The sequence below is a fragment of the Gossypium hirsutum genome, chromosome A09 (assembly GCF_007990345.1).
Source record: "Gossypium hirsutum isolate 1008001.06 chromosome A09, Gossypium_hirsutum_v2.1, whole genome shotgun sequence".
In the NCBI taxonomy this organism is placed as follows: domain Eukaryota; kingdom Viridiplantae; phylum Streptophyta; class Magnoliopsida; order Malvales; family Malvaceae; genus Gossypium; species Gossypium hirsutum.
In genome coordinates this window covers 15,705,420-15,728,504 of record NC_053432.1, presented here as the reverse complement: position 1 = coordinate 15,728,504, position 23,085 = coordinate 15,705,420, and the positions used below count along the sequence as shown (strand labels likewise).

Sequence of the window (23,085 nt, the reverse complement as noted above, 5' to 3'; positions counted from 1 at the left end):
TTTTTATTAGTTTTGAGCAGTTCATTTAGAGGTCGATTCAACTTCTATATTTGAACTAATGTATCAATCAATTCGATTCAAATAATACTAAATATTGCATAAAAATTATATTTTTTATTAGATTCATGCATATTTAGCATCCAAATTAATAATTAGATTGACGAAACAACCTAATTGATACGATACTTATATTTTAAAAACTCAATTCCAACATTTTAAAATTTAGAACTTGTTTAAAACATGAATCATAATTTGAGGATGTACTGTGAAATTAATCCTTTACATTTATGTGTCTTCCGAGGTTGGAAATTCAAGGGCAATCCTCAGCTGTTGTTTTCATGATCGGTCGGTGGATGAAATGGGCTGTCTCTGCAAGAAAAAAAGGGGCCTGTCTGTTTTCCTTTTATTTATTTGTGGAGTCTCTCCTTTATGGGCTGGTTTTATTGCTGTCCACTACTTGGGTCTCATGTAACTGAAAAGACCAAACACAAGACCTGGCAGTTTTCAAGGCCATCCTAAAAGCCCAAAACCTTACTGTCTGTTGGTGGACACGCGACTCGACTAAATATCAGTCACTGTATTTTTTTTTCCTAATATAATTTATGCTGTTTTCTCTTATACTTTTCGTTTTGTTCCTTTGGATCTGTGAGGCAGCCGCCGGTTCCTTTGACCACCACCACCACCACCACCACCTCTCTGTGATCAACCTTCACTCTCTTTTTCAAGTTAGTTCTCTGTCTTATGCTCTCTTCACATCCTCTTTTAATCTTTGGGTTTGTTATTTTTATTATTTTTTCCTCCATAGTTGTTGGATCTGCCCCCAGATCCTCTATGTTAGGGTTTTCAAGTTCCTCCTTTTTTTCATTTTAAACTTTAACCTTTTTTTGGCTTCTTTATGCTATTCCTTAGATTGGGTTTACTGTTCTTTTTGTATTGTATGTTTATCCTTTGATTTTATGATTACCCAATTGTTTCAACACTGTTAGAGCTTTTCCTTTTTGGAGAATTTAATGATTATTTGACTGAAAAAAAGGAACCTTTATATGAATTCTCTTTTTAATCTCATTTGGTCCTCTCTTTTTTTTAACATTTTATTTGTAAATATACATTTGCTTATTAAGTTTCAGCTGAACTTTTCAGGGAAATTAGCTGAAATGGCTGGAGGATTAATCCACCAGGTTTTAAGGAGGAAATTTCAATCACAGTCTGCTGTAAGATTCTTTCCTAGTTTTCCTTCATTGATGTTAAACTTATACTTACCTAGGGAATGAGGTTATGAAGACCATGCAATCTACATGGTTCTTACTGGATTTTCTTAGATAATCTTGAAATATTTTGCTACATGGATTCTAGTATTTGTTAAATTTTAGCAAGTTTTCATTCATTGATCCTAGTTTTCTACTTTCCTCGAGATGAATTCTAACTTTTAAGGCAAGCTTTGTCCAATTGCGGTATATTTTCATCCTATATTCCTCTTACTTGGGTGCTAATGTCTGATATGCAAGTGTGCATTGACATGGGTATGATCGGATTTTTTAAATTTTTTCCATGTATTTGGAGTATATCCTTGGAGGTTTATCTTCATACTCAAGTGTCGGATATGAGTCTTGGACATGTGCACTTCATGAACAATGAAGAGTCAGAGCAAAAAAAGTTTTCATCTCTGAATAATAATGAAAAGTTTCTATAGGATCTAACCTGGAATGGTTTTCTCCCAGTTACCAATACTTGTTCTGTATTATTGCTCAGGTTCAAGCTTTATCATGGTTTTCATCAAGGAAAGTTAATGACGATGCGGGTTCTGCTGGTATGAGGACCGTTGCACTCCTTGGAGCTGGTGTTTCAGGTTTACTAGGTTTTGCAACAGTAGCATCTGCTGATGAGGCAGAACACGGTTTAGGAGTTCCAAATTATCCTTGGCCTCACGCAGGCATCCTCAGTTCATATGACCATGCTTCGTGAGTTTTATGCCTTTCCTTGCTCTTTTTTGTTATGTGCACAAAAACGAATAAACCTTACTTGAAAAGGAAAAAAGTTGTATATCAGTCTCAACATCCAATTGGAGAATTGGAGAAATCTATTTAGAATCTTGCAATATGGTTGTAATATTAGGTTAGCCATTGCCATACATATATTTTTACTTTTTGCTGCCAGTGTTAATGATGTGATATCAATCTTGCATGATCAGGATTCGTCGCGGTCACCAGGTTTACCAGCAAGTGTGTGCATCCTGCCACTCTATGTCCCTAATATCATACCGTGATTTGGTTGGTGTTGCGTATACGGAAGAGGAGACGAAGGCTATGGCAGCTGAGATTGAGGTGGTTGACGGTCCTAATGATGAGGGTGAGATGTTTACTCGTCCGGGTAAACTTAGTGACCGCTTTCCTCAGCCATATGCAAACGAACAAGCAGCTAGGTTTGCAAATGGAGGAGCTTATCCTCCAGATCTAAGTCTCATCACCAAAGTAATTCTCGCCTTGCTTTTTAGACCACTGTGGAAGTTATTGGTTATATATAAACTTAAGATATCATACTTGTTTATTTTTTCAGGCTCGTCATAATGGCCAGAACTATGTGTTTGCGCTTCTAACTGGTTACCGTGACCCTCCTGCTGGTGTTATGGTAAGTTCTGCTTTACACTATCTTCTGTGACATGAAATTTTGTTCTAATGTCCAATGTTGGAAACATTTAGCTTCTTCCAAAGATACTTTGTATTTATATATATTTTGCAATTGGGAGTATACAACGGAAGAGAGAATGTGGGTCTGAAGTTAGGATTAAGTTCTATAGCTCTTCGATTTGATCCATTTTAACTGCTGCTTTTCAATGTCTGTATTATGAAAACATACGTTTTAAATGCAAGGCCAATGCCTTCCTTTTGCTGTAACAGTTCAGAATTTAACCCTTCATTTCCCCTGATCCGCAGTTCTTTTCATTGTATAGCTTTTGTATGCATGCTTGTAGCACGTGCATGTACACTTTGTTGTTAATAGCTGGCTACAATTATCTAATATCAACTGAATATTTTTGGTTGAGGCTCAAGAATAATACCTAAAGTCTTCATTTTTCAATCGTGTAGATTCGTGAGGGGCTACACTATAACCCATACTTTCCAGGAGGAGCAATTGCCATGCCTAAAATGCTTATTGATGGTGCTGTAGAGTATGAAGATGGCACCCCTGCAACTGAAGCTCAGGTCTGTTTCTGCCCTTTCATTTCATTCATATTACCTTGCCTATGTGTTTGAGAACCCCCTTATGTATTTGCATTTCATATGGGATACATTTCTCACTCTTCTGTATTATTATTGTCATATGGTGCACAGATGGGGAAAGATGTGGTGACATTTTTGTCATGGGCGGCAGAACCAGAAATGGAAGAAAGGAAGCTGGTATGTATCATATCATAAATGATTCTTTAGTCTAAAGACCTTGTTTTAACAATTAGAGTTCTGATATTTCCATCATCGAATGCAGATGGGTTTTAAATGGATATTTGTATTGTCATTGGCTTTGCTTCAAGCTGCTTACTACCGACGCTTGAGGTGGTCGGTTCTCAAATCTCGCAGGCTGGTACTTGATGTTGTGAACTAGCCTCCTCCCCCTCAAGTTTCTCGCTTTTTGTGGATTTGATTCGGCAATAATTGCTTATCAGGATGTTCTAGGTTCTGCCATGACCAAAGTGGTGAGTAAGTCTTTTTTTTCAGAGTTGAGAAGAAATAAGCTGCTCGACACACATGCATTAAATATTTTTTTGGTTTAAGACTTGAATTTCATTTAGTTATCTTTTTGGATATGTTTGAATACTTGAATCACCGTTCTCAGTGCCGAGTAAGATGAATGGAATCGGTTAAACACAAAGCATTTGCAACCCTCTTCTTTTACTATATTTCTTTTGCTGAACTAGTTAATCATTGGAGTTTCTTTGCTGAAATAGTTTCTTTTACTATATTATTTATTCGAGTTGACTTGAAATTCGATTCTTTTTTTTTTAATTTTTTGAATTGATTCAAGTTTTGCTCACCCTTAACCTGTTTCTTGTTGTCGTGAGATACGAATTTCATTGCTTACAAAAGGTTTTTGATGCAAGTGAAGCATGCAAAATGCTTTCTTTTCCTTTTATTCCCCTTGTAGTGTCATCGTGGTGATTTCGTTATCACTTACGTACTGTATATTGTAAGTAATATTTTGGTAAGAGTCAATATTTTACAAAGAATCAAGTACTTTTGAGTCTAAGAATCCATATTATTGTATAAATTGAATTGGATCAATTTACGTTTGGGAATTTTTTGTGCGTGAATTTATTTAATGATGTTTTAATACAGAGAATAAGGTATCAAAAATAACAAAGATATATTTAAGTAGCATTTGTATTAAGAATTGTTTCAAATATTGTTAAATATTAATCATTATAATATTCTTAAATTTAGATTATGAGCCATATAATTTGATAATAAAAATAAATGCTTTATTTTACTAACAATTAACAAACGAAAAAAAGTAATTTTACTTGATTCGTAAGTACCCAATCTTCAAATTTTCAATTTTAATTCAATTAGTCTTCATGTTTTGGACTTTAACTCGTCTAAATATCTCCAAATAGTTAGTCTAATACTTTTGTTCTAAAACTTGTCAAATATAAAAATAGACAAGTAAAATAATGAAATAGTGTCTTAAGTTGTGGCCATTGTTTCGGCCATCGAAACAGCCACATAATTTTCCCTTATCTCCAAATGCGTCAACAATCTCCCCTTTAGTAAATTTTGAACAAACCATATATAGAGAAAAATAAAGTCATCATACAAATTCTCCCCCCTAAAGATCTCTCCTTTAAACAAATTATCTCAACTATCTCATCTCAAAGTAATATAACTATTAATGTAGGTATTAGCATAGTAAAGACAAAAATATAAACTTGTTAACGTGATCCAAAACATGCAAGGGTAGGAGTATAAAGTTACTGGATTGAGTGGACATTTGCACACAGAGTAGAAGAATTACCATACTAAATTGATGAGAATCGGAACCCTAAGTTTGTGGTTATTGTTGCCAAAAAAAAAACATACTTCACTACTTTTTTTTGTTCAATGATTGCAAATGGATCACTGAAGCTATTTGGCCATGATATCAAACTTCATGACCAATAGTTTACTGTTGTGTGTTTTGAGGTTATTGATCTACCTTTCATTGGTAGGAATTCCATTAAAAAGAAACTTTAGGAGTCTCTGATCAACAATTGATGTGCTTGAGGATTTAGAAATTGTGCTAGAATCCTTGCTAACAGTTTTAGGAACTGTTATGTCTTCAGTAGGGGCTTCTCTTGTACGTTACCAGGGTTTAGAGGAGCATGCCTGCCTTCTAACCACTTGTGAGAAAACTTTAATTCTGGAGTAATATTCTTATACTTTTTAGTAGTTTTAACAATTTTGTCGTTTTGCAAAAACATGACTTGAAATATGAAAGACGGATAGGAGAGACTAAGCTTACTGTAAACCTTTTTAGCATGATGATAGGTCTCAGAACTTCACTTATTAGCCCTATAATTTGAAATATGAAAGTCTTAAGTATCAAATTGGATTCCTACTCCCACCTTCCTTAGCAAAGCAACCATCTTCTTGATCACATTGTGCCTTTGACTATTGGGAAGCCAATTCCCCGTGGCTATGGCATAAAGTGCAACATAAGTTAGTTATAGGGCTAATAAGTGAAGTCCTGAACCAACTGGCCATGTGAGGTGAACTCCATTGGTAATTTGGGCAGCAGTAGTGTCTTTAGATTCCCCAATTTCACATTCTTGGTGCAAGGATGGTGTAGGAAGTGTCTAATTTGTAAAGGCCTGAACTGTTGGATATGGTGTCCTACTTGTAGTATATTCATTTGTATACTTGTAGCTTTTTCGAACAGATTGATTAATAAAAATATTCATGAATTACATTAATATTCTTTGTCTAATGTCCTCATGTGGTTTTGCATGTAAATTAAAATAGAAGCAAATATTAGTTCACTGGTTGTCTATTGTTTAACTAATACTAAGCAACATTACTTTTGTCAGATCGTAATATAGAAAGACAATTTATATTAGTAAATGAACCTAAATATGTCCTTAGTCAAATCAAAAATGAGAAAATCGATTGAGAGACTAATATGTCATCTATCAAGTTCAACTAAGGAGATGTTTTGTCTTGGGCATCGGAGCAGATGACTCATAAAAGATAGAGACATAGATGTAATTGATTGGACTGACAGTACATCGAACATGACCCAAGTAAAATGAATAGTTTCTAAATTTGTTTATGGATTTATTCACTTGTGATGATCATAGTGTGACATATATTTATCCTGAGTGGATGATGGATTATGTATGTGTGACTTGTTTACTTTGATGTAAGTAAAGCATGAGTTCAAAAAGATAAGGAATTAAAAGCTGCTGCGTTGAATATATGACTTTTGTAGTATATAGCATCATTCACAATAATGAAGTTCATAGCCCAAGGCATGGGTAAATGATATCCTCTCATTGGCATTACATGATAGATCAAAAGTAAATGTGGTTACGGGTCGTTCGTCTTTGTGATGAATGGCTTAATTATTATTTGATAGTAATTGGATTTTCATGAAGAAGTATGTAATTGTTACCATGAGATAAAATAGGATCATATTGGAAGAGTTGAATTATCCCAAAGAGATTAAGGATATCCTATGAGGGTAACACAATTATGAAAAGGTCACCAGACAAGCACAGATCGAGTAGCTTTCGTAATGGTATGTTATTAGGGAGAGCTCAATAATGATACTATAGTGAAATGACTTCGTGACTAAATGAGTTTATAATTAATAGGCGAAAAGGTGGAACTTAATTATAAATCATTTGAGCCCTAATCACATATGTCCATTTGGTCCCTCTACTAGCTCATTGAAACCGAAATGAATTGCACGATGAATCAAATAACAAAAATGAATAGAAATGGATATCTAAAAAAAATAGAATGGCTGACGGAATTTTGGCTGCTCGTGGTTCGTTAGGAAGAGCTATAAAGAAAACCAGAATGAGGTCAGATGAACCTCCGGATCCAGACAATCCTATTGTGGATGAACAGGGAAGATCAGTACCGACGGGGGAAAATCTCACTGCTTCATGGAAGGACAAGTTACTAGGTTCCTTTGTGAACAAAGGCTGTTCTCATGATGAGGAAGATTTTAAATTAAATGATGGTGATGTTTCAAAGGAGATGATCGATGGTGTTCCTTCAATTACCTTCTCTGAACGCGTTCATAACTTTATTGCCCAGCGCCTGGCCAGGACAGTGATTGTGAAGCTACTGGGTCGCAAGATCTCCTACCACGCCATGTCGAATAAACTTCAAGCGATATGAAAAACTAATAAAAAATTACAAGTTCTCGATCTGAAGAATGATTATTTCTCGGTCCATTTTCAAGACGAGAATGAGTACATTACTACGATATCAGGAGGTCCATGGATAATTTTTGGTCATTACTTAATGGTTAGGCCATGGACAAGAAGCTTCTCAACGGATCAAGCATATCCCAATAATCTGCTGGTTTGGGTTAGGTTACCCGGGTTACTGGAAGGGATGTACAACACAAGCCTATTGAAATTTATTGGTGGAGTGATCGAGCCGGTTGCCAGAATAGATCAAAATACTGATAACAAAGCTAGAGGACAATTTGCCCGAATTACGGTTTTTGTTGATCTAGACCAACCTCTAGTGTCTAAGATTGTGATCGATGGTAGGATCCAACGGGTGGAGCATGAGTCTTTACCGGTGGTATGTTTCGACTGTCGGCGGTATGGACACAATCGGGAGATTTGTCCTTACAGATCGGATAAAGAGAATGAACCATTTACGGTGGAGAATCCCTTACCAAGGAATGTGCCTGAAATCCCAAAATACGTTGAGGAGGACAGATATAGTCCTTGGATGCTTGTTGAACGGAAACAGAAGAGAAGAAACCGACCGGCACCAGAAAAACCAGTTAAAGACATGAAGGCCGGCGAGAGTAAAGGGTCTAGATTTGAATCTTTAAGCGAAATTCGGGGCGATAATTTAGGGGGTCAGATTCAAGATATTAATGGGGGGATGTGATCCGAGTTAACCAAGTGCACATGGAGGGAGATAAGACGCAATTTGAGGAAGGTAAGAAGAAGAAAACAATAAAACGAGCTTCTGTCATTAATTCCAGTGGGAGGATCAGAAGCAAGAATAAGTCTTTTAACGAGAGGAAGGGCCTAATGTTAGATGGTGGACTGAAAGTTGGTCGGAAGATTTTGAAATAGTCAAACCCACTTAGTGGGTCGTCTTCTAGCTTTGCTAAGAACCCATTTGATGATGGATCTAAGATGAGACCCATTTTACTTAGAGAGAGTGTGGGGAATTTTCACTTTCAAGCAGCAGGCCCGAAACTGGATGGAGGGAAGCATTTGGCAGTGGTTTTTCCTTCTAATGAAAAGACGATCGTAGTTGGTAAGAGTGGTCAGGAAAACATGTCCCCTTCTCTGTTAAGTCGCACTGGGGAAAATTCTGGCCAACGACCAAATCGACGAGTTGGGAAAGAGGTGGGGGAAAATACTGGGCAAGAACCTTTAATTTTGTCTTTGAATAAAGAATTATCGGTATCAGTTGTGGAAGCAGTAGAAGAAATCATCCATGGGTTGCACAGCCACGCGGGTGAAAACTCTAAAGGAATGGCTGAGGTGGTGGTGGGTGATGGCTCAGAAGATGAGCTGTTGGAAGATGCTGATGGAGTCTGATTTTGGGGTAAGGGCCCTTCTCTAATCTATTTTTTTTAGATTTTTTATGGAAGCAGACTTTCGTTTTTTGTTTTGGAATTGCCAAGGTTGTGGTCATCCACGTTTTCATAAAATATTGAAAGAGTATAGTAGAGAATGTAGTTTAGATTTTGTTGCCCTTTTTGAGGTCAAGATTAGTGGTCCCAGGGCTGAGTCTGTGATTGCTAAGTTGGGGTTTGAATACTAAATTTAGGGTAGAAGCAACAGGCTTTGCTGGTGGAATATGGCTGTTGTGGAATGAGAGCTCGAGTGTGGAGCTTCCGAAGGTACACCCACAATTTATTCATGCACGAATCCATAATTGGAAATGTCGCAGACCCTTTCTTTGTACAGTAGTATATGCGAGCCCCCAACCAGGGTTAAGGTCTCAGCTCTGGAGTCAACTTGATCTTATAGCTTCGAAAGTAAATGAACCGTGGCTTCTGTCGGGCGATTTCAATGTGATTATGTGTGCTGATGAACGTCAAGGAGGAGCCGTTACTAGTAAAATTGGGTGCTCTTTATTCAAGAATTTTTTCTTTCAGAATGGCTTTCTAGATTTGGGTTTTCAAGGGCCGAAGTTCACATGGAGCAGGGGCCAGCTGTTTCAGAGACTTGATCAGTCCTTTTGTAATGGTGAATGGCAGAATTTTGCTCCAAATACTTTGGTACGACATCTTTACAAGTTTAAGTTTGATCATCGCCCTTTGATGGTCTTCATGAATCCAGAAAGGATTGATAGAGGCACTTGACCATTTCGTCTTCTTGCTAGTTGGTTAGCCCATCCTGAGTTTCAAGATGTAGTTGCGAAGGTGTGGAATTCTGAAAATGGCATTTCGCAAAATCTTGAGGAGTCCTCGAAGGCAGTACAGGTTTGGAATAGGACTGTGTTTGGTAATATTTTTTATAGGAAAAAGAGGAAGTTGAGAGAACTTGAGCAAGTGCAGAAGGTGTTAGAAAGAAGATACAGTGCTAAGCTTAGAATCAGAGAGTCTGAAATTCGGCTTGAGTTAGAGCACATCCTTCATCAGGAAGAACTGTTTTGGTTCTAAAAATCTCGAAGCGAATGGCTTTTGAATGCGGATCGAAATACGGCTTTCTTTCACAATCGTACGATGAAGCGAAGGAGACGTAATAAATAGAAGTGCTACTGATAAAATGGGTCGAGTGGTGTTTCGAGAATGATATGTTACAAAGACATGCGACGGAGTATTTCTCAAAGTTATATACTGTAGATAACTATTTGACATAAAGTTTTCCTGTGCGTGGGCGCTTCCCGAAGCTTGAGACTAATGTTATAACAAACTTGTTGTCAGAAGTCACTGAAGAAGAGGTTCGTCGAGCTGTTTTTAGTATGAGTCCTCTTAAGGCACCTGGGGCGGATGGGTTTCACACCAAATTTTATCAAGCCAATTGGGAGGTTGTGGGGGATAGTGTGTTTAATCTTGTCAAACGTGTTTTTTCGGGAGAAGGGTTGGATCCCAAGATTAATAAAACTCTCTTAGTGCTTATTCCTAAATTTCTTAGAGTTGAAACAATAAACCAATTTCGTCCCATTAGCTTGTGCAATGTTTTGTACAAGATAATTACCAAGACGATCGTAATCCGTCTTCGTCAAACTATGCAAACGTTGGTTAAACAAAATCAATCAAGTTTTATCGCTTCACAGAATATATCTGACAACATAATCATAGCTCAGGAAGTTATTCATACTATAAAGACCATAAAAAGTAAAAAATGGTGGATGGTCGTTAAAGTGGATCTTGAGAAGGCTTATGACAGGATTTGATGGGATTTTCTTAAGGATACTTTGTATGACGCTGGGTTATCAGCAACGCTTGTGCGATCTATCATGCATTGTATTTCTTCTTCTTCCTTTCAACTTCTCTAGAATGGTACTCTTTCGGAAAATTTTATCCCATCTAGGGGTGTGCGTTAAGGGGATCCTTTATCTCTATATTTGTTTGTTCTTGGCATGGAATGTCTGGGACATCTTATTGAAAATTCGGTGGAAGAAGGGGCATGGGAACCAATTAGACTTTCACGACGTGGGCTGGGAATTTCCCATCTCTTCTTTGCTGATGACCTCTTACTCTTTGGTAGAGCTACGAGTCAAGGGGCAGATTGTCTTAGAAATGTGTTGGAGAGTTTCTATTAGTTCTCTGGTCATAAAGTCAATAGACAAAAAACGCAGGTATTTTTCTCAAGTAATGTGTCAGATTTAGCAGCTAATGAAATAAGTGCAAAGTTAGGTTTCACTAGAGTGGAGGACTTGGGAGTTTACCTTGGTATGCTTTTCTTTCATCATAGGGTTGGGAGGAATACTTTCTCTTTTGTGTTAGATAAAGTTTGAAACCGTTTAGAATTGTGTTGGAGAGTTTCTGTTGGTTCTCTGGTCATAAAGTCAATAGACAAAAGACGCAGGTATTTTTCTCAAACAATGTGTCAGATTTAGCAGCTAATGAAATAAGTGCAAAGTTGGGTTTCACTAGAGTGGAGGACTTGGGAGTTTACCTTGGTATGCTTCTCTTTCATCATAGGGTTGGGAGGAATACTTTCTCCTTTGTGTTAGATAAAGTTTGAAACCGTTTAAATGGATGGGATGCTCAAAAGTTATCTTTTGCTGGAAGGCTAACTTTGGTGAAGTCGGCCTTACTGTCGATTCCAAATTATTTTATGACAACAGCCCGAACCCAGTTACGATTTGTAAGGAAATTGAAAAGGTGGCTCGTTCTTTCCTCTGGGGATCTAATAGTGAAAGGAGAAAGGTGGCTCTTGTAAGTTGGAATGATGTATGCAGACCAATGGATAAAGGCGATCTTGGTGTTCGGCGTTTACATGATCAAAATATGCTCTTCCTTTTAAAATTAGCTTTAATTTAGTGACAAACACGGATGCGCTATGGGTAAGGATTCTTAGGAGTAAATATAATATCCATGGAATTATTCCTAATGATCTAAATCGGAGTAATTGTTCCTATATTTGGAGATCCATTGCGAAGGTCTGGGGTGAAGTGAAAAAAGGTTTTGTTTGGATAATTCAGGATGGGCGAATTACTAACTTTTGGAATGATGTCTGGATTCATGATCTGGGACCTCTAAAATCTCATTTCATTGGGAGAGGTAATCTTGACGAAACCATTTGCGTCTGTGACGTATTAACTGCAGAAGGGGATTGGAATACCACTTGGCTCTCAACAGTCCTTCCTAGAGAGATTGTTAGCCGAGTACAAGCTTGCAATTCTCCAGTAGGGGGATCGGGAGTGGATCATCTTTCTTGGAGGTGGATGACTGCTGGAAAATTTTCTATACGCGAGTCGTACAAATATATTTGTTGCACCTCCACATTAGATCAGCTCAAGGACAATGAAACCATTTGGAAAATGAAAGTTCCTCAAAGAGTTAAAACGTTCTTGTGGATGCCTGTTCGGAATAAGATTCTAACAAACGCGGAGCACGTACGAAGAGGTATGTCCTTTAGCCCTTTTTGTGAACAGTGTGGTAAGTTGCATGAGTTTGCCATACATGTTGTGAGAGATTGTGTTTTTCTCAATTTGTGTGGAAACAAGTGTTACCTAGGAATGTTTGGAATGTTTTTTTTAATCTTGATATTAGGGAATGGGTACATTGGAATGTCTTGAATAAAGGGCAGATTATTGTTGATGGTGGGGATTGGGAGGCTCTCTTCTCGATAGTAACTTGGTTCATTTAGAAGAACCGTAATGAGTTTATTTTTACAAGTGCTAGTAGGAGCAGCCATGAACTCATCACATTGGCATTTGCTTGGACAAAATCGTATGGGTATTGTACTAAGTTGACCCAATTAGTTTGCTCATCCAGAACTGATAAAAAATGGCAGTGTCCCAAGGTAGGTTGGGTTAAGATTAATGTTGATGGCTCTGTTATGACAAATTATACCAAAGCAGCGGTTGGAGGTGTTGTTCGAGATTGGAATGGGAAGTGGCTGATAGGGTTTAATATGGTAACAGGGATGGATAAAATATTCAGGATTGAGGCACGAGCGATTGTTGAAGGAATGAAACTGGCTTGGTTGAATGGGTACAAACAGGTGGAGATTAATTGTGATAATGCGATGCTTACTGAGACTATTTGTAATAGGTTCGCATCAATTAGCAATATTGAAGAAGTCTGGTTAATTCATGAATGGTGTAAGAAGGATTGGAAAGTGAAGTTTCGGCATGTAGGGCGAGAGAGTAATAAGGTCGCTGATTGGCTGGCAAAAGCGGCAATAGGGAGAATTAACTAGCTGGCCCTATTTCCAAATCCACCAAATTTCGTAATTCATCTACTTGAAGAGGATAGTAATGTTCACTCATATGAAGAAAGCTCATCCGTTGTTTCTTCCTAGTTAATAGGAATGTCTTCTTTTTTACCAAAAAAAATGAATATAAATGATAAAGCTAGATGTTAAGATTTTAACCCGATTAAGTAACGAACAAGAAAATAGCAGAATAAATTGAGAAATTAAACACACAAATTTAACGTGGAAAAATCCCTCTAAAGAGGATAAAAAACCACGGGCAAAGATAATTTTACTATAATGACAAAAGAACGAAGAGTACAAAAGATGGAGATAAAAACTAAATCCCGAAAACCCGAAAACAAAGAATCCACAAAACGTAAACACAAAATTCTCTAAATGTGTTATGAGTTCTAATCTCTAATGGGTATATATTTTCTAAGGTTGTAAAAGAGCCTATTTATAGGCTAAATTCATAGATCAAATAATAATAAAATAATCTAAACTAATCAGTGTTTGATTGAAACAAGTAAACAGAGTTTAACTGAAAGACTATTTTTCATATTTGACTGAAAATAGGAGTCATATTTAACAAATCTCCACCTTGACTCATATTTCCACAATGTCATCGTTGCCAAAGCCCGCCACAAGCTTATCTTGAACTATGCAGGGAATTAACTGAGTCGAATTTGTGCTTAGAAACTGGAAGACTTCTAGCCTTCGATTTGTACACTGCCAAATCAAAACTAACTCGGGTCTGATTTTCACGAACACAGTGCCCTAACTTTTCAAAACCTGCATCCAAAAGAGAACCTCTCTTCAACGAAACAGTCATACCTTTTTCCCTTCTATGACCAAGTTGCCTCCTCTCTAAACAAGTTGACTTCAACTTCGTAACGGACGAGGGACGTCCGATTTCACCGGTCACTGTATAACCTTCCAGAATATAAAGACTGCCGGTTCTTTTACCTTTTAACAAAACGAGAGCTCCACGAGATACTTTAATACCGCTCGACTCGATGTTGATTTTGCATCCTTTCAAGTCTAAAATACTTAAGGAGATGAGATTCTTTCGTAAATCAGGTACATACCTGACATCTGAGAGTATCCTAATCGTCCCATCGTGCATCTAAATTTTAAAAGTACCAATACCAATTACCTTACTAGATGAATCGTTTCCCATGCGCACAACTCCACCTTCAATCGAACTGTATGTGGAGAACCATTCTCTATTGGGACACATGTGGAAAGAACATCCTGAATCTAGGATCCACTCGGACGTGAGCTTGGTGTTATCACTTGTTGACACTAACAAGAAATCATCCTCATTTTCATCGGCCAAATTAGCACCAGCTACATCTTCCTCGTTACTCTCAACAGCTTTTTTATTTCGCAGTTTATAATAATCTGCTTTGACGTGACCTAACTTTTTACAATAGCGGCACCTTTTATCTCGTTTCTTTGATGCTACCAAAACGGAAGCTTGCCTATCTGTCTTGCTATCCAAATGAAGCTCATTTTCGAGTTTGTCTCTACTTAATAAATGACCCTTCACATCTTCGAACGAGAGTTTGTCTCTGCCATAAATCAGGGTCTCCCTGAAAGACTTGTATGAAGGGGGTAAAGAGCACAATAATAGCATAGCCTGATCTTCATCGTCAATATGAACCTCAACATTCTTTAAATCATTTAAAAGAGTAATGAATTGACTAATGTGATCTCTAAGAAGCTCACCTTCGTTCATGCGAAACGTAAATAGACTTTGTTTCAACACTAAACGGTTAGCTAGAGACTTAGTCGTATAAAGAGTTTCTAACCTTTTCCACAAGGCAGATGAGGTCTTCTCCATCAATACCTCCTGCAATATCGTATTCGTGAGGCACAACTGGATTGCAGATAAAGCCTTTTCATCAAGCTCTTCCCATTCTGTTTTATTTAGATTCTCATGCTTTTTTCCAATAACAACCTTTTTCAAGCCTGATTGAACTAGAATTGCCATCATCCGAACTTGCCACAGATTAAAATTTGTCTCACCATCGAACTTCTCAATTTCAAACATTGTTGTTTCCATCTCTGAACGGGCTGATCTATGAAAATTGAACTAGCTCTGATACCACTTGTTAGGATTTTAACCCGATTAAGTAACGAACAAGAAAATAGCAGAATAAATTGAGAAACTGAACACACAAATTTAACGTGGAAAAACCCCTCTAAAGAGGATAAAAAACCACGGGCAAAGATAATTTTACTATAATGACAAAAGAACGAAGAGTACAAAAGATGGAGATAAAAACTAAACCCCGAAAACCCAAAAACAAAGAACCCACAAAACGTAAATACAAAATTCTCTAAATGTGTTATGAGTTCTAATCTCTAATGGGTATATATTTTCTAAGGTTGTAAAAGATCCTATTTATAGGCTAAATTCATAGATCAAATAATAATAAAATAATCTAAACTAATCAGTGTTTAATTGAAACAAGTAAACAGAGTTTAACTGAAAGACTATTTTTCAAATTTGACTGAAAATAGGAGTTATATTTAACACTAGATAAATGATTTGTATAGTATTCTAGCACTTATGGCATTTCAATTGCCTTTTGACATGTTCCGTATAATTATTAAGCTATTCATTCTCATTTTGTGCATGTAAAAAAAATCACATTCTTTACAATTTCAATTCTATGACCAATACACCAGTTGTTATATATATAAATATATATATCATAATATATCTTAATTTATTTTCTTGCCAATTGTCTAATATCAATCAAATTCAAATTTTCTACTCTATTCAAATCAATCTTTGCCTTGACATTCAATCGTTAATACGCCAAATCAATTCAAGTCATCGATAATAACTTACTTCAACTATGTACATGGTAAAATAACATGAAAACATGGAACTTAAATAGATATGATGTCATAGAAATACATATCGTTAATTCCGAACTATTTGTAGACTACTTTGAATTTTCCCTTCCTTATTGAGGAGTCCAGATTGACGTTAGCTGCGGATTAACATAAACATATAGCACAATCAATAATTAGTCAATTTACAATCAATTGTTATTTTATACAAACTTTACAATTTATTCAATTTAGTCCTTAAAACCGGAACTGACATAACTTTCAATCTAAAGCTTCAAATTGAAACTGATTTTCGCTATTAACCATTAGAGACCTCCTCTTTCTCATTTATAATGTCAATTTTATAATTTATTCAATTTAGTCCCTAATGTATGATACTATCAATTAACTTCACAATTTAGTCATTTTCACCTCTAAACTTAAAATCTATCAATTTAACACCCAAAACTTCAAGAAATCAACACGAATAACTCCTTAAAACTTTAACAATTTTACAAATTGATACATAGGCTAGCAAAATTAAACTACCATGATCTCAAAAACATTAAAATTATAAAAAAGAAAAAACTAAATTGAGCTAACCAATTTGTTGCCAATGTTTGAAACCCTTAAGCCGTTCCTCTTTTTTCTTCTTGAGCTATTTGGTGTTGAAGGATGGATAAAACCATTTTCTCCTTCCTTCCACCATGTTATATTTCTATTTTATTTTATCAATTTTACTTATTTTAATTTTAATTATAATATAAAAATAAATTAATAGTTTCTACCGTCCACTTAACAAATTAAGGTGGGTTATTTTCCAAATTAGATCTTAAGTTAATTGCAATTTAAGTCCTAAATTTATTTCCTAATTAAAAATCTATAACGATTAAACTTTACAAGTTAGTCCCTATACCTTAATTAATCACTATTTCGTCAAAATTACCTATCCAAAATTTAATTCAACCTCTTAATACCTCTATAAATATTTAATAAAAATATTTATAGACTCAATTTATGGAAATAGGATCTTGAAACCGCATTTTCTAACACTATTGACTTTCAGATCATTACAATCCCTATTAACCTGACAGATACACTTTGACTCGAGACAGATACACGGATCGTCTAACCAACACCAAGATCATAATTTTGTACCATAAAGTTGAAAAGAAATATTTTATTTTAATATTGAAATTTATTTTAATTAAATATGCATACCTTGCTATAATATGTATTAGATAGATTAGATGTGTCACATTTTTGTATTTCAAAAGTTTTTTTTAAATATATATTTTAAAAAAAGGTTTATTTACTTAAAATAATAAAAAAATCATATATCCTATATTTACAAAATTAAATATTCATATTTTAAAATTAGATTTTCGACATATTTGAAAAAATACCCTCTATGGAAAAAAAAAGAAAAGAATATATTTAATTTTAGGAACTTAATTTTTATTAAAAATGTTATTTGTATATTCATTTTTATTAAAAACTTAATTGATAAACATATAGATAATTGTATTTATTTTTATTAAAAAACTTAATTAAAAAAATATTTTTTGTGATCTTTATTTTTTAAACTGTAATTTTCATGTTAGTTTCATTAAAATCTACAAAAAAAAAACATGTTCATAAGTTCTTTTTTCATTGCACATAATTTTTTTTTAAATTAAATAATTCATTAAAGTATCAAATCTCAATTATGGATACAAATATTAACCACATTAATTATTTCTATGGATAATTTATTTACAGTCTCCGTTTTGCAATGAATAAAATTTAGTACTAATTGGTAACTTTTAACACTAATTTAATAAAATTTATATTAAAAAACAATAAACTACCGTTGTAAGAGGTGAAAGGTAAGCTCCATCAACACAACAAAGATTTCAAACTCAACATCAAATGAACATTATAACATGTTGATAATTGACTGTCACAACTCAAACACGACATATTTGAAGTGATTGTAAGCACTTAATACCTTAAGGAAATCAACCTTAGATGGTCTAAAACGGCGGGTAAAAATCGACAAAAGATTCGAGCTTCCACCAAACCAAAGAGGACGAGACAAAACCATCCCTAAAATCACTTGTAAAAGCAAGACTACATGCATATGTAAAACTAAAAAACGTGTTAGAAGACTAGACAAAAACTTCTAAAAGTGAAGACTTATTAAACTATAGAAGATAAACAATATATATATATACATAAAACTTAAGTCAACACAAGTTTAAACCAACTCATGAAATTATTTATTATTCTAAAATACACTCAAAATAGAAACGGATTGTTCAATACATAATGACTGAAGCTAACTTTGGTTGCTTAATCCGATCAGTTCATTGATGGTCGGCAAGTAAGACTCCGCCCCTATCACTTAAACTTAAAGGCAGGCCTGCCCAAGGAAGAAAGAACAACCAGGGCTATATTCGTGCAACAGTGCTTACAGCAGCTCGTAGTTATTGTATGCATGGGACTGTCATTTGTCCATCACAACTTGTAAAGATAACAAAAATACTCACAAAATATATATGCAAATTGAAAAGAGAGAATGCACATGAAGAGAATAAAGAGAGAAATAAATAGATGATTAGTGAGAGGGAGAAAAAGGCGCGCGGTAATTAGCTTGGAAGTAGGCACCGCTATTGTGCAAAACAAAAGAAGTAAACAACTTAGAGAAAAAGAAAAAAAATTTAAAGTTCTTTTAAATGTCCATATATTTTTTTAATGTTAAGATGTATGAGATTGAAGTGAAAATTATATATATATATAGATAAGTAAGCATTAATGTATACAATATAGTATTCATGAATTTAAAATATAAAAAGTATGCTCATTGTTATATTAATTATAATTATGTTAAATATAATTAAAAAATAAAAACTGATGTATATTATTTGCTTTAGTCAAAACTTTCCCATAATTGTTAGCAAATAATATAATGTTATTATGGTCCAGTCAAATTATAAATATATATATATAAAATGAATAATTTATAGTAGGATGATTCTGAAAATTAAGAATTTTAGGCGTTAATAAAATTTCATTACATCGGCATGAAATTATTATTATATACCTATTCATATTCAATTTACTCTCCAACTTTATTTGAAACAAAAAAAAACCGTAATTAAAATAAAAAAATCAAATAACGTAGAAACTTTAAATTTTACAAAATTCTTATTATTGAAGATTCAATACAATATAATTTTTACTTTTACAAAATGTATAACATGAAATAGAAAACAATTTAAAATAGAAAAAAAGAAAAAATTCACAGTTTAGCAACTGATTTTTTTTAGTTACACAAAAATAAAAAATATTAACTTAAAAAAATAAAATGATTAAAAATTGTAAAAGAAGAAAAGATGTTTGTTATCTTTATAAAAAAAATATATATAAATGAGTGTATAATAATAATTTATTATCTTTAAAATTTAATGATGTGACATTCTTTTATTGGTTCATTTTTTTATTTAATAGTTCAAAAAACTTTAAATGGAGTTGAAAATAACAAATAAGACATTAGAAACATTACATAAATATTGAAAGATAACAACCAAACACTACATAAGTTTTGATAACAACAAATATTTCGGTTAATTACCTGTTTCAAATTGAATTAACTAATAACCAAAAATCTAAAAAATCATTCATCGATCTTCAACCAAACTAAATTTGATCACCAACTAATTAACCGAATTAGATTAATTTGATTTTAATTGTAGAAAATTGTCATTACTTTGTTTCTTATTGATTGATGATTCACAAATGTCATTATTTTCTTTCATAGCTTTAAATTACTTGAAGATTGGGCCTAATTCTTAAGCCCATTTTTGTACATACTTATCTCAGCGGAGATTACAACTTTTAAAAAAGCCCAATTTTCAATTATTAATACAAAATTCAACCCCAAAAGAAGAATCTCAAACACAATTTCCACATATTCATCATCCAAGTAGACAACTCTACTAGCTTATTTGTTTTATGCACCCACCATAAAATTTAGCTAATCTTTATAAAAAAGCATGAGAATATTAAATTTCAAATTTAATTCCAATTGAAAGTGCTAAGATACATTTTTAAATAATAAAAAACAACTATAATAATAAATTTTCAAGTAGTGTGTTTAGCATTATTTCTAAGAAGTATTTTTGGGACAAAAATATTTTTAAACAAGTTACTTTTTGAGAGAAAGTGCTTCTACCAAATCAAAAATTTATCCAAAAGTACTTTTTTCAAAAGTTGAAAATTTTAGCTTCTTCCTAAAAGTATTTTTTTTTCTTTCCTAAAAGCACTTTTAAGAAACAATACTAAGCTAAGCCTTGGTCAAATGACTTTGTATTGGATAAAAAAACAGGTTATGTACTAATCTACATGTTCACTTCATTACAACTTAGATAATTTAAAAGAAATTATGAATTTTTATCTAAAGAGGATAATTTAATTAAAATTTGAAAATTAAGAAATAAAGTGATAAAAATTAAAATTAAAAACAAAATGAGAAAAAAAAAGTAGATATTAAAGAATAAATGGATAAAAAGTATTGATCCACCGAATACCGGTTAGATTTGAGGCCATTGAAATCCTATGATTGCATAAGAAATGAAGTGAGATATTTTAATTTTAAATATTGGATATCATTTGATATGTTTAGATTTGGTAGCATCTTAGGGTAACACTAATGATGGTGACACTCATTCAATACCATATAGGTATAACCATAATGGAAATATTTATTTATAAATATCACACATCTTTAATAATAATAAAAAGAATACTAGACATTGTTTTTTTCTATATATACTTTTTTAGTAGTGAAATGTTTGGTGACGAAAAGCAATCTATTTTAGATTATCAGATTATGTACACCTATTGGTACAACACAATTTTATATTAATAATTAAATCATAAGTGGTGTAATAAAGTAATTATGTAGCTTCATATTTACACATATGGATTTTTATATGAAAATTATAAAAATATTTTATTATTAATTTCTTTTTTACATTTATTAGGATATTGAAATTTGAAGAGGTTGTATATTCACTTATGTTAACATCAGTTTAGTTTATAGTTTTTGGTTAAGAGTTGGTTTATCATTGAAGTTGAAAAGCATTATGAAAAAATGCTTTTCAAAGGTCATTTTAAAAATTTGATAATATTAATTGTTACTGTCAAAAAGTCTTTTTTAAAACATAAACGGTTTGTTTTAGATATGATATTGTAAAATAAAATATTTAATGGGAGATAAAAAAAGTAATTTTATTGAAAAATACTTTTCTATAAGTCAAAAGGTAAAAATTTTTACTTTTTGACTTGGTTAAAATCTCGGTTTAAAGTCAATATTTGATTTGAAAAGCTACATGCCCCCCTCCCCCCTCTTTTTTTGTTTGAAATCAAGGTTTAAGTTAAAAAGTGTTTTCCAACTTCATGGTAAATAAACCATTTAAAATGAAAGTTTTCAACTTTTTAATTGTGTGTAATATACATATTAATTTTTTACTTAAAATAAAAATTTCGAATAAAAAGTGTTGAATATGATAGGTAGATAGCTATCTATGTGAAAAATATTAAATTATTTTTTTTTCAAAATCTTGATTTTAAAGTAAATTATTTTATTAAAAATTAAAATATTCGAATTTTATCTTTTATCTTTTATCCAAAACTACTCAAAATAAAATATATAATACCATATTAATAAGATTAATATTATTAAAAACGATTTTTTTAAAAATCATGATATACAGTTATGACAAAATAATTATATTTAATACTTAATTTTTATTAATATATTTAAAAAAATTATAATATAAATTTAGTACACTAAAATTTAATATTTAATTTTTTAGTTTATCAAACAGATTAAATTATTATATTATCAATTTTATTTAAACACAACAAAAATGAGGTAGTGCTTGAATATTTTAAATAGGTTTTGAATTACTTAACTTGTAAAAAGACAGCCGAGCAAGATGATAAGATAATTTGGGAGAATGCTTATTAATTATTTTAGTTGGCTATTTAATTATATGTGTTAACAATTTAAGTACTAGCTTTTTCTACTAAGATATTCAGCATAGGAATTACTTTTGTGAGTGTTTATCATCTTTCAATGACTGAGTTTATTTATTGGCTTTTGAGATAGTTATGAGAGCTACAATTACATGTGGAAGTGGTAGTTTATATGTATTAGGGTTGGGCTTAAATCATTATTTTTTTCTTTTACCATGATTTTTTGAGAAGGTTACGACAAACTCAAGTTAAGTTTGAATTGCATTAAAAATCTTTGTGTGCAAATTTTAGTATTGGTGTTTTATACTACTTTCATCATAACATAATCAGACATACATTCAAAGTCATTTCCCTAACCGAATAGATGTTGAGTTAACTTATAACACCAAATTCAATAAAAGATTTTATTATAGTAAGTATAGATACAACTTAATATTTAATCCAACCCAATCAACCTCTTTGTGTTTATGAAGAGCAAGTGATATATATACACCTATACAATATTCAGTTAAAAAATTACCAAAATAAATTCATTTTACAAAATAATAAATATTATTATAAGAACATTTTTTAATATATTTCTACATAAAATCTAAAAAAATATACACTGCCATTTCAACCCAACCCTCATATATTTTTTATATCAATTTTTTTATAAATATATCTATTACATATAATTTTTTCCCCTACATTATGAGTGATCCATGATCTGGTATTATTTAGGATTAAATGCTAACAATTCCCTTGAAAAATAATTAAAAACAATTAAGTTCCTAATTGAAAACTGCAATCTATTGAGCTCTTGATTGAAAGTTAGCAATTAATTGAGCCCTAAAAATATAAATTTCTGTCGAAGTCTCCATATGGGCCGTTAAGTGATGACATAGCACTTGACGTGACAGTTGACATGATAATTAATGTAGAAATTTGATGATGTGGCGGATGAATTAGAAAAATGTTGGTATGGAGGGCTTAATTGACTTTTTAATTATTTTATGAGGGCTTAATTAATTTTTAATTACTTTACAAGAACTTAATTGAATTTTCAATTATTTAAGCCTAAAAATATTAAAATATTATAACAAATCTAGAAAATTATAAAACTGATAAAAAACTATAAATATTATAAATTAAATTAAGACAATATATTATAAAATATA

At 32.8% G+C, this 23,085-nt stretch overlaps 2 protein-coding genes across 3 annotated transcripts; both read left to right on the top strand.

Annotated features, from left to right (window-relative positions):
• The first annotated feature begins 575 nt into the window (after positions 1 to 575).
• LOC107888727 (cytochrome c1-2, heme protein, mitochondrial) lies at positions 576 to 3,864 on the top strand. Of its 2 annotated transcripts, none has more exons than XM_016812914.2 (8): positions 576 to 725; positions 1,128 to 1,211; positions 1,750 to 1,958; positions 2,189 to 2,468; positions 2,554 to 2,625; positions 3,084 to 3,200; positions 3,330 to 3,395; positions 3,481 to 3,864. In XM_016812914.2, the coding sequence occupies exons 1-8, from the start codon at positions 603 to 605 to the stop codon at positions 3,595 to 3,597; spliced, it is 1,068 nt and encodes a 355-aa protein (XP_016668403.1). In that variant the 5' UTR covers positions 576 to 602; the 3' UTR covers positions 3,598 to 3,864. The 2 variants fall into 2 exon arrangements, with proteins under 2 accessions (XP_016668403.1, XP_016668404.1); XM_016812915.2 differs by having other exon boundaries at positions 578 to 725; positions 1,141 to 1,211.
• Positions 3,865 to 7,502: 3,638 nt separating this feature from the next.
• LOC107889917 (uncharacterized) lies at positions 7,503 to 8,108 on the top strand. The gene has a single exon (XM_016814455.1). The coding sequence runs from the start codon at positions 7,503 to 7,505 to the stop codon at positions 8,106 to 8,108; it is 606 nt and encodes a 201-aa protein (XP_016669944.1).
• The last annotated feature ends 14,977 nt before the right edge of the window (positions 8,109 to 23,085 follow it).

What these genes read in the sequence shown, in the direction of transcription:
- LOC107888727 (XM_016812914.2), top strand. Translation starts at nt 603, where the DNA reads ATGCTGTTTTCTCTTATACTTTTCGTTTTGTTCCTTTGGATCTGTGAG. An exon ending in ATCTAAGTCTCATCACCAAA is followed by an intron (nt 2,469 to 2,553) that starts GTAATTCTCGCC and finishes TTATTTTTTCAG; the next exon opens with GCTCGTCATAATGGCCAGAA. An exon ending in CCCCTGCAACTGAAGCTCAG is followed by an intron (nt 3,201 to 3,329) that starts GTCTGTTTCTGC and finishes TATGGTGCACAG; the next exon opens with ATGGGGAAAGATGTGGTGAC.
- LOC107889917 (XM_016814455.1), top strand. Translation starts at nt 7,503, where the DNA reads ATGGTTAGGCCATGGACAAGAAGCTTCTCAACGGATCAAGCATATCCC.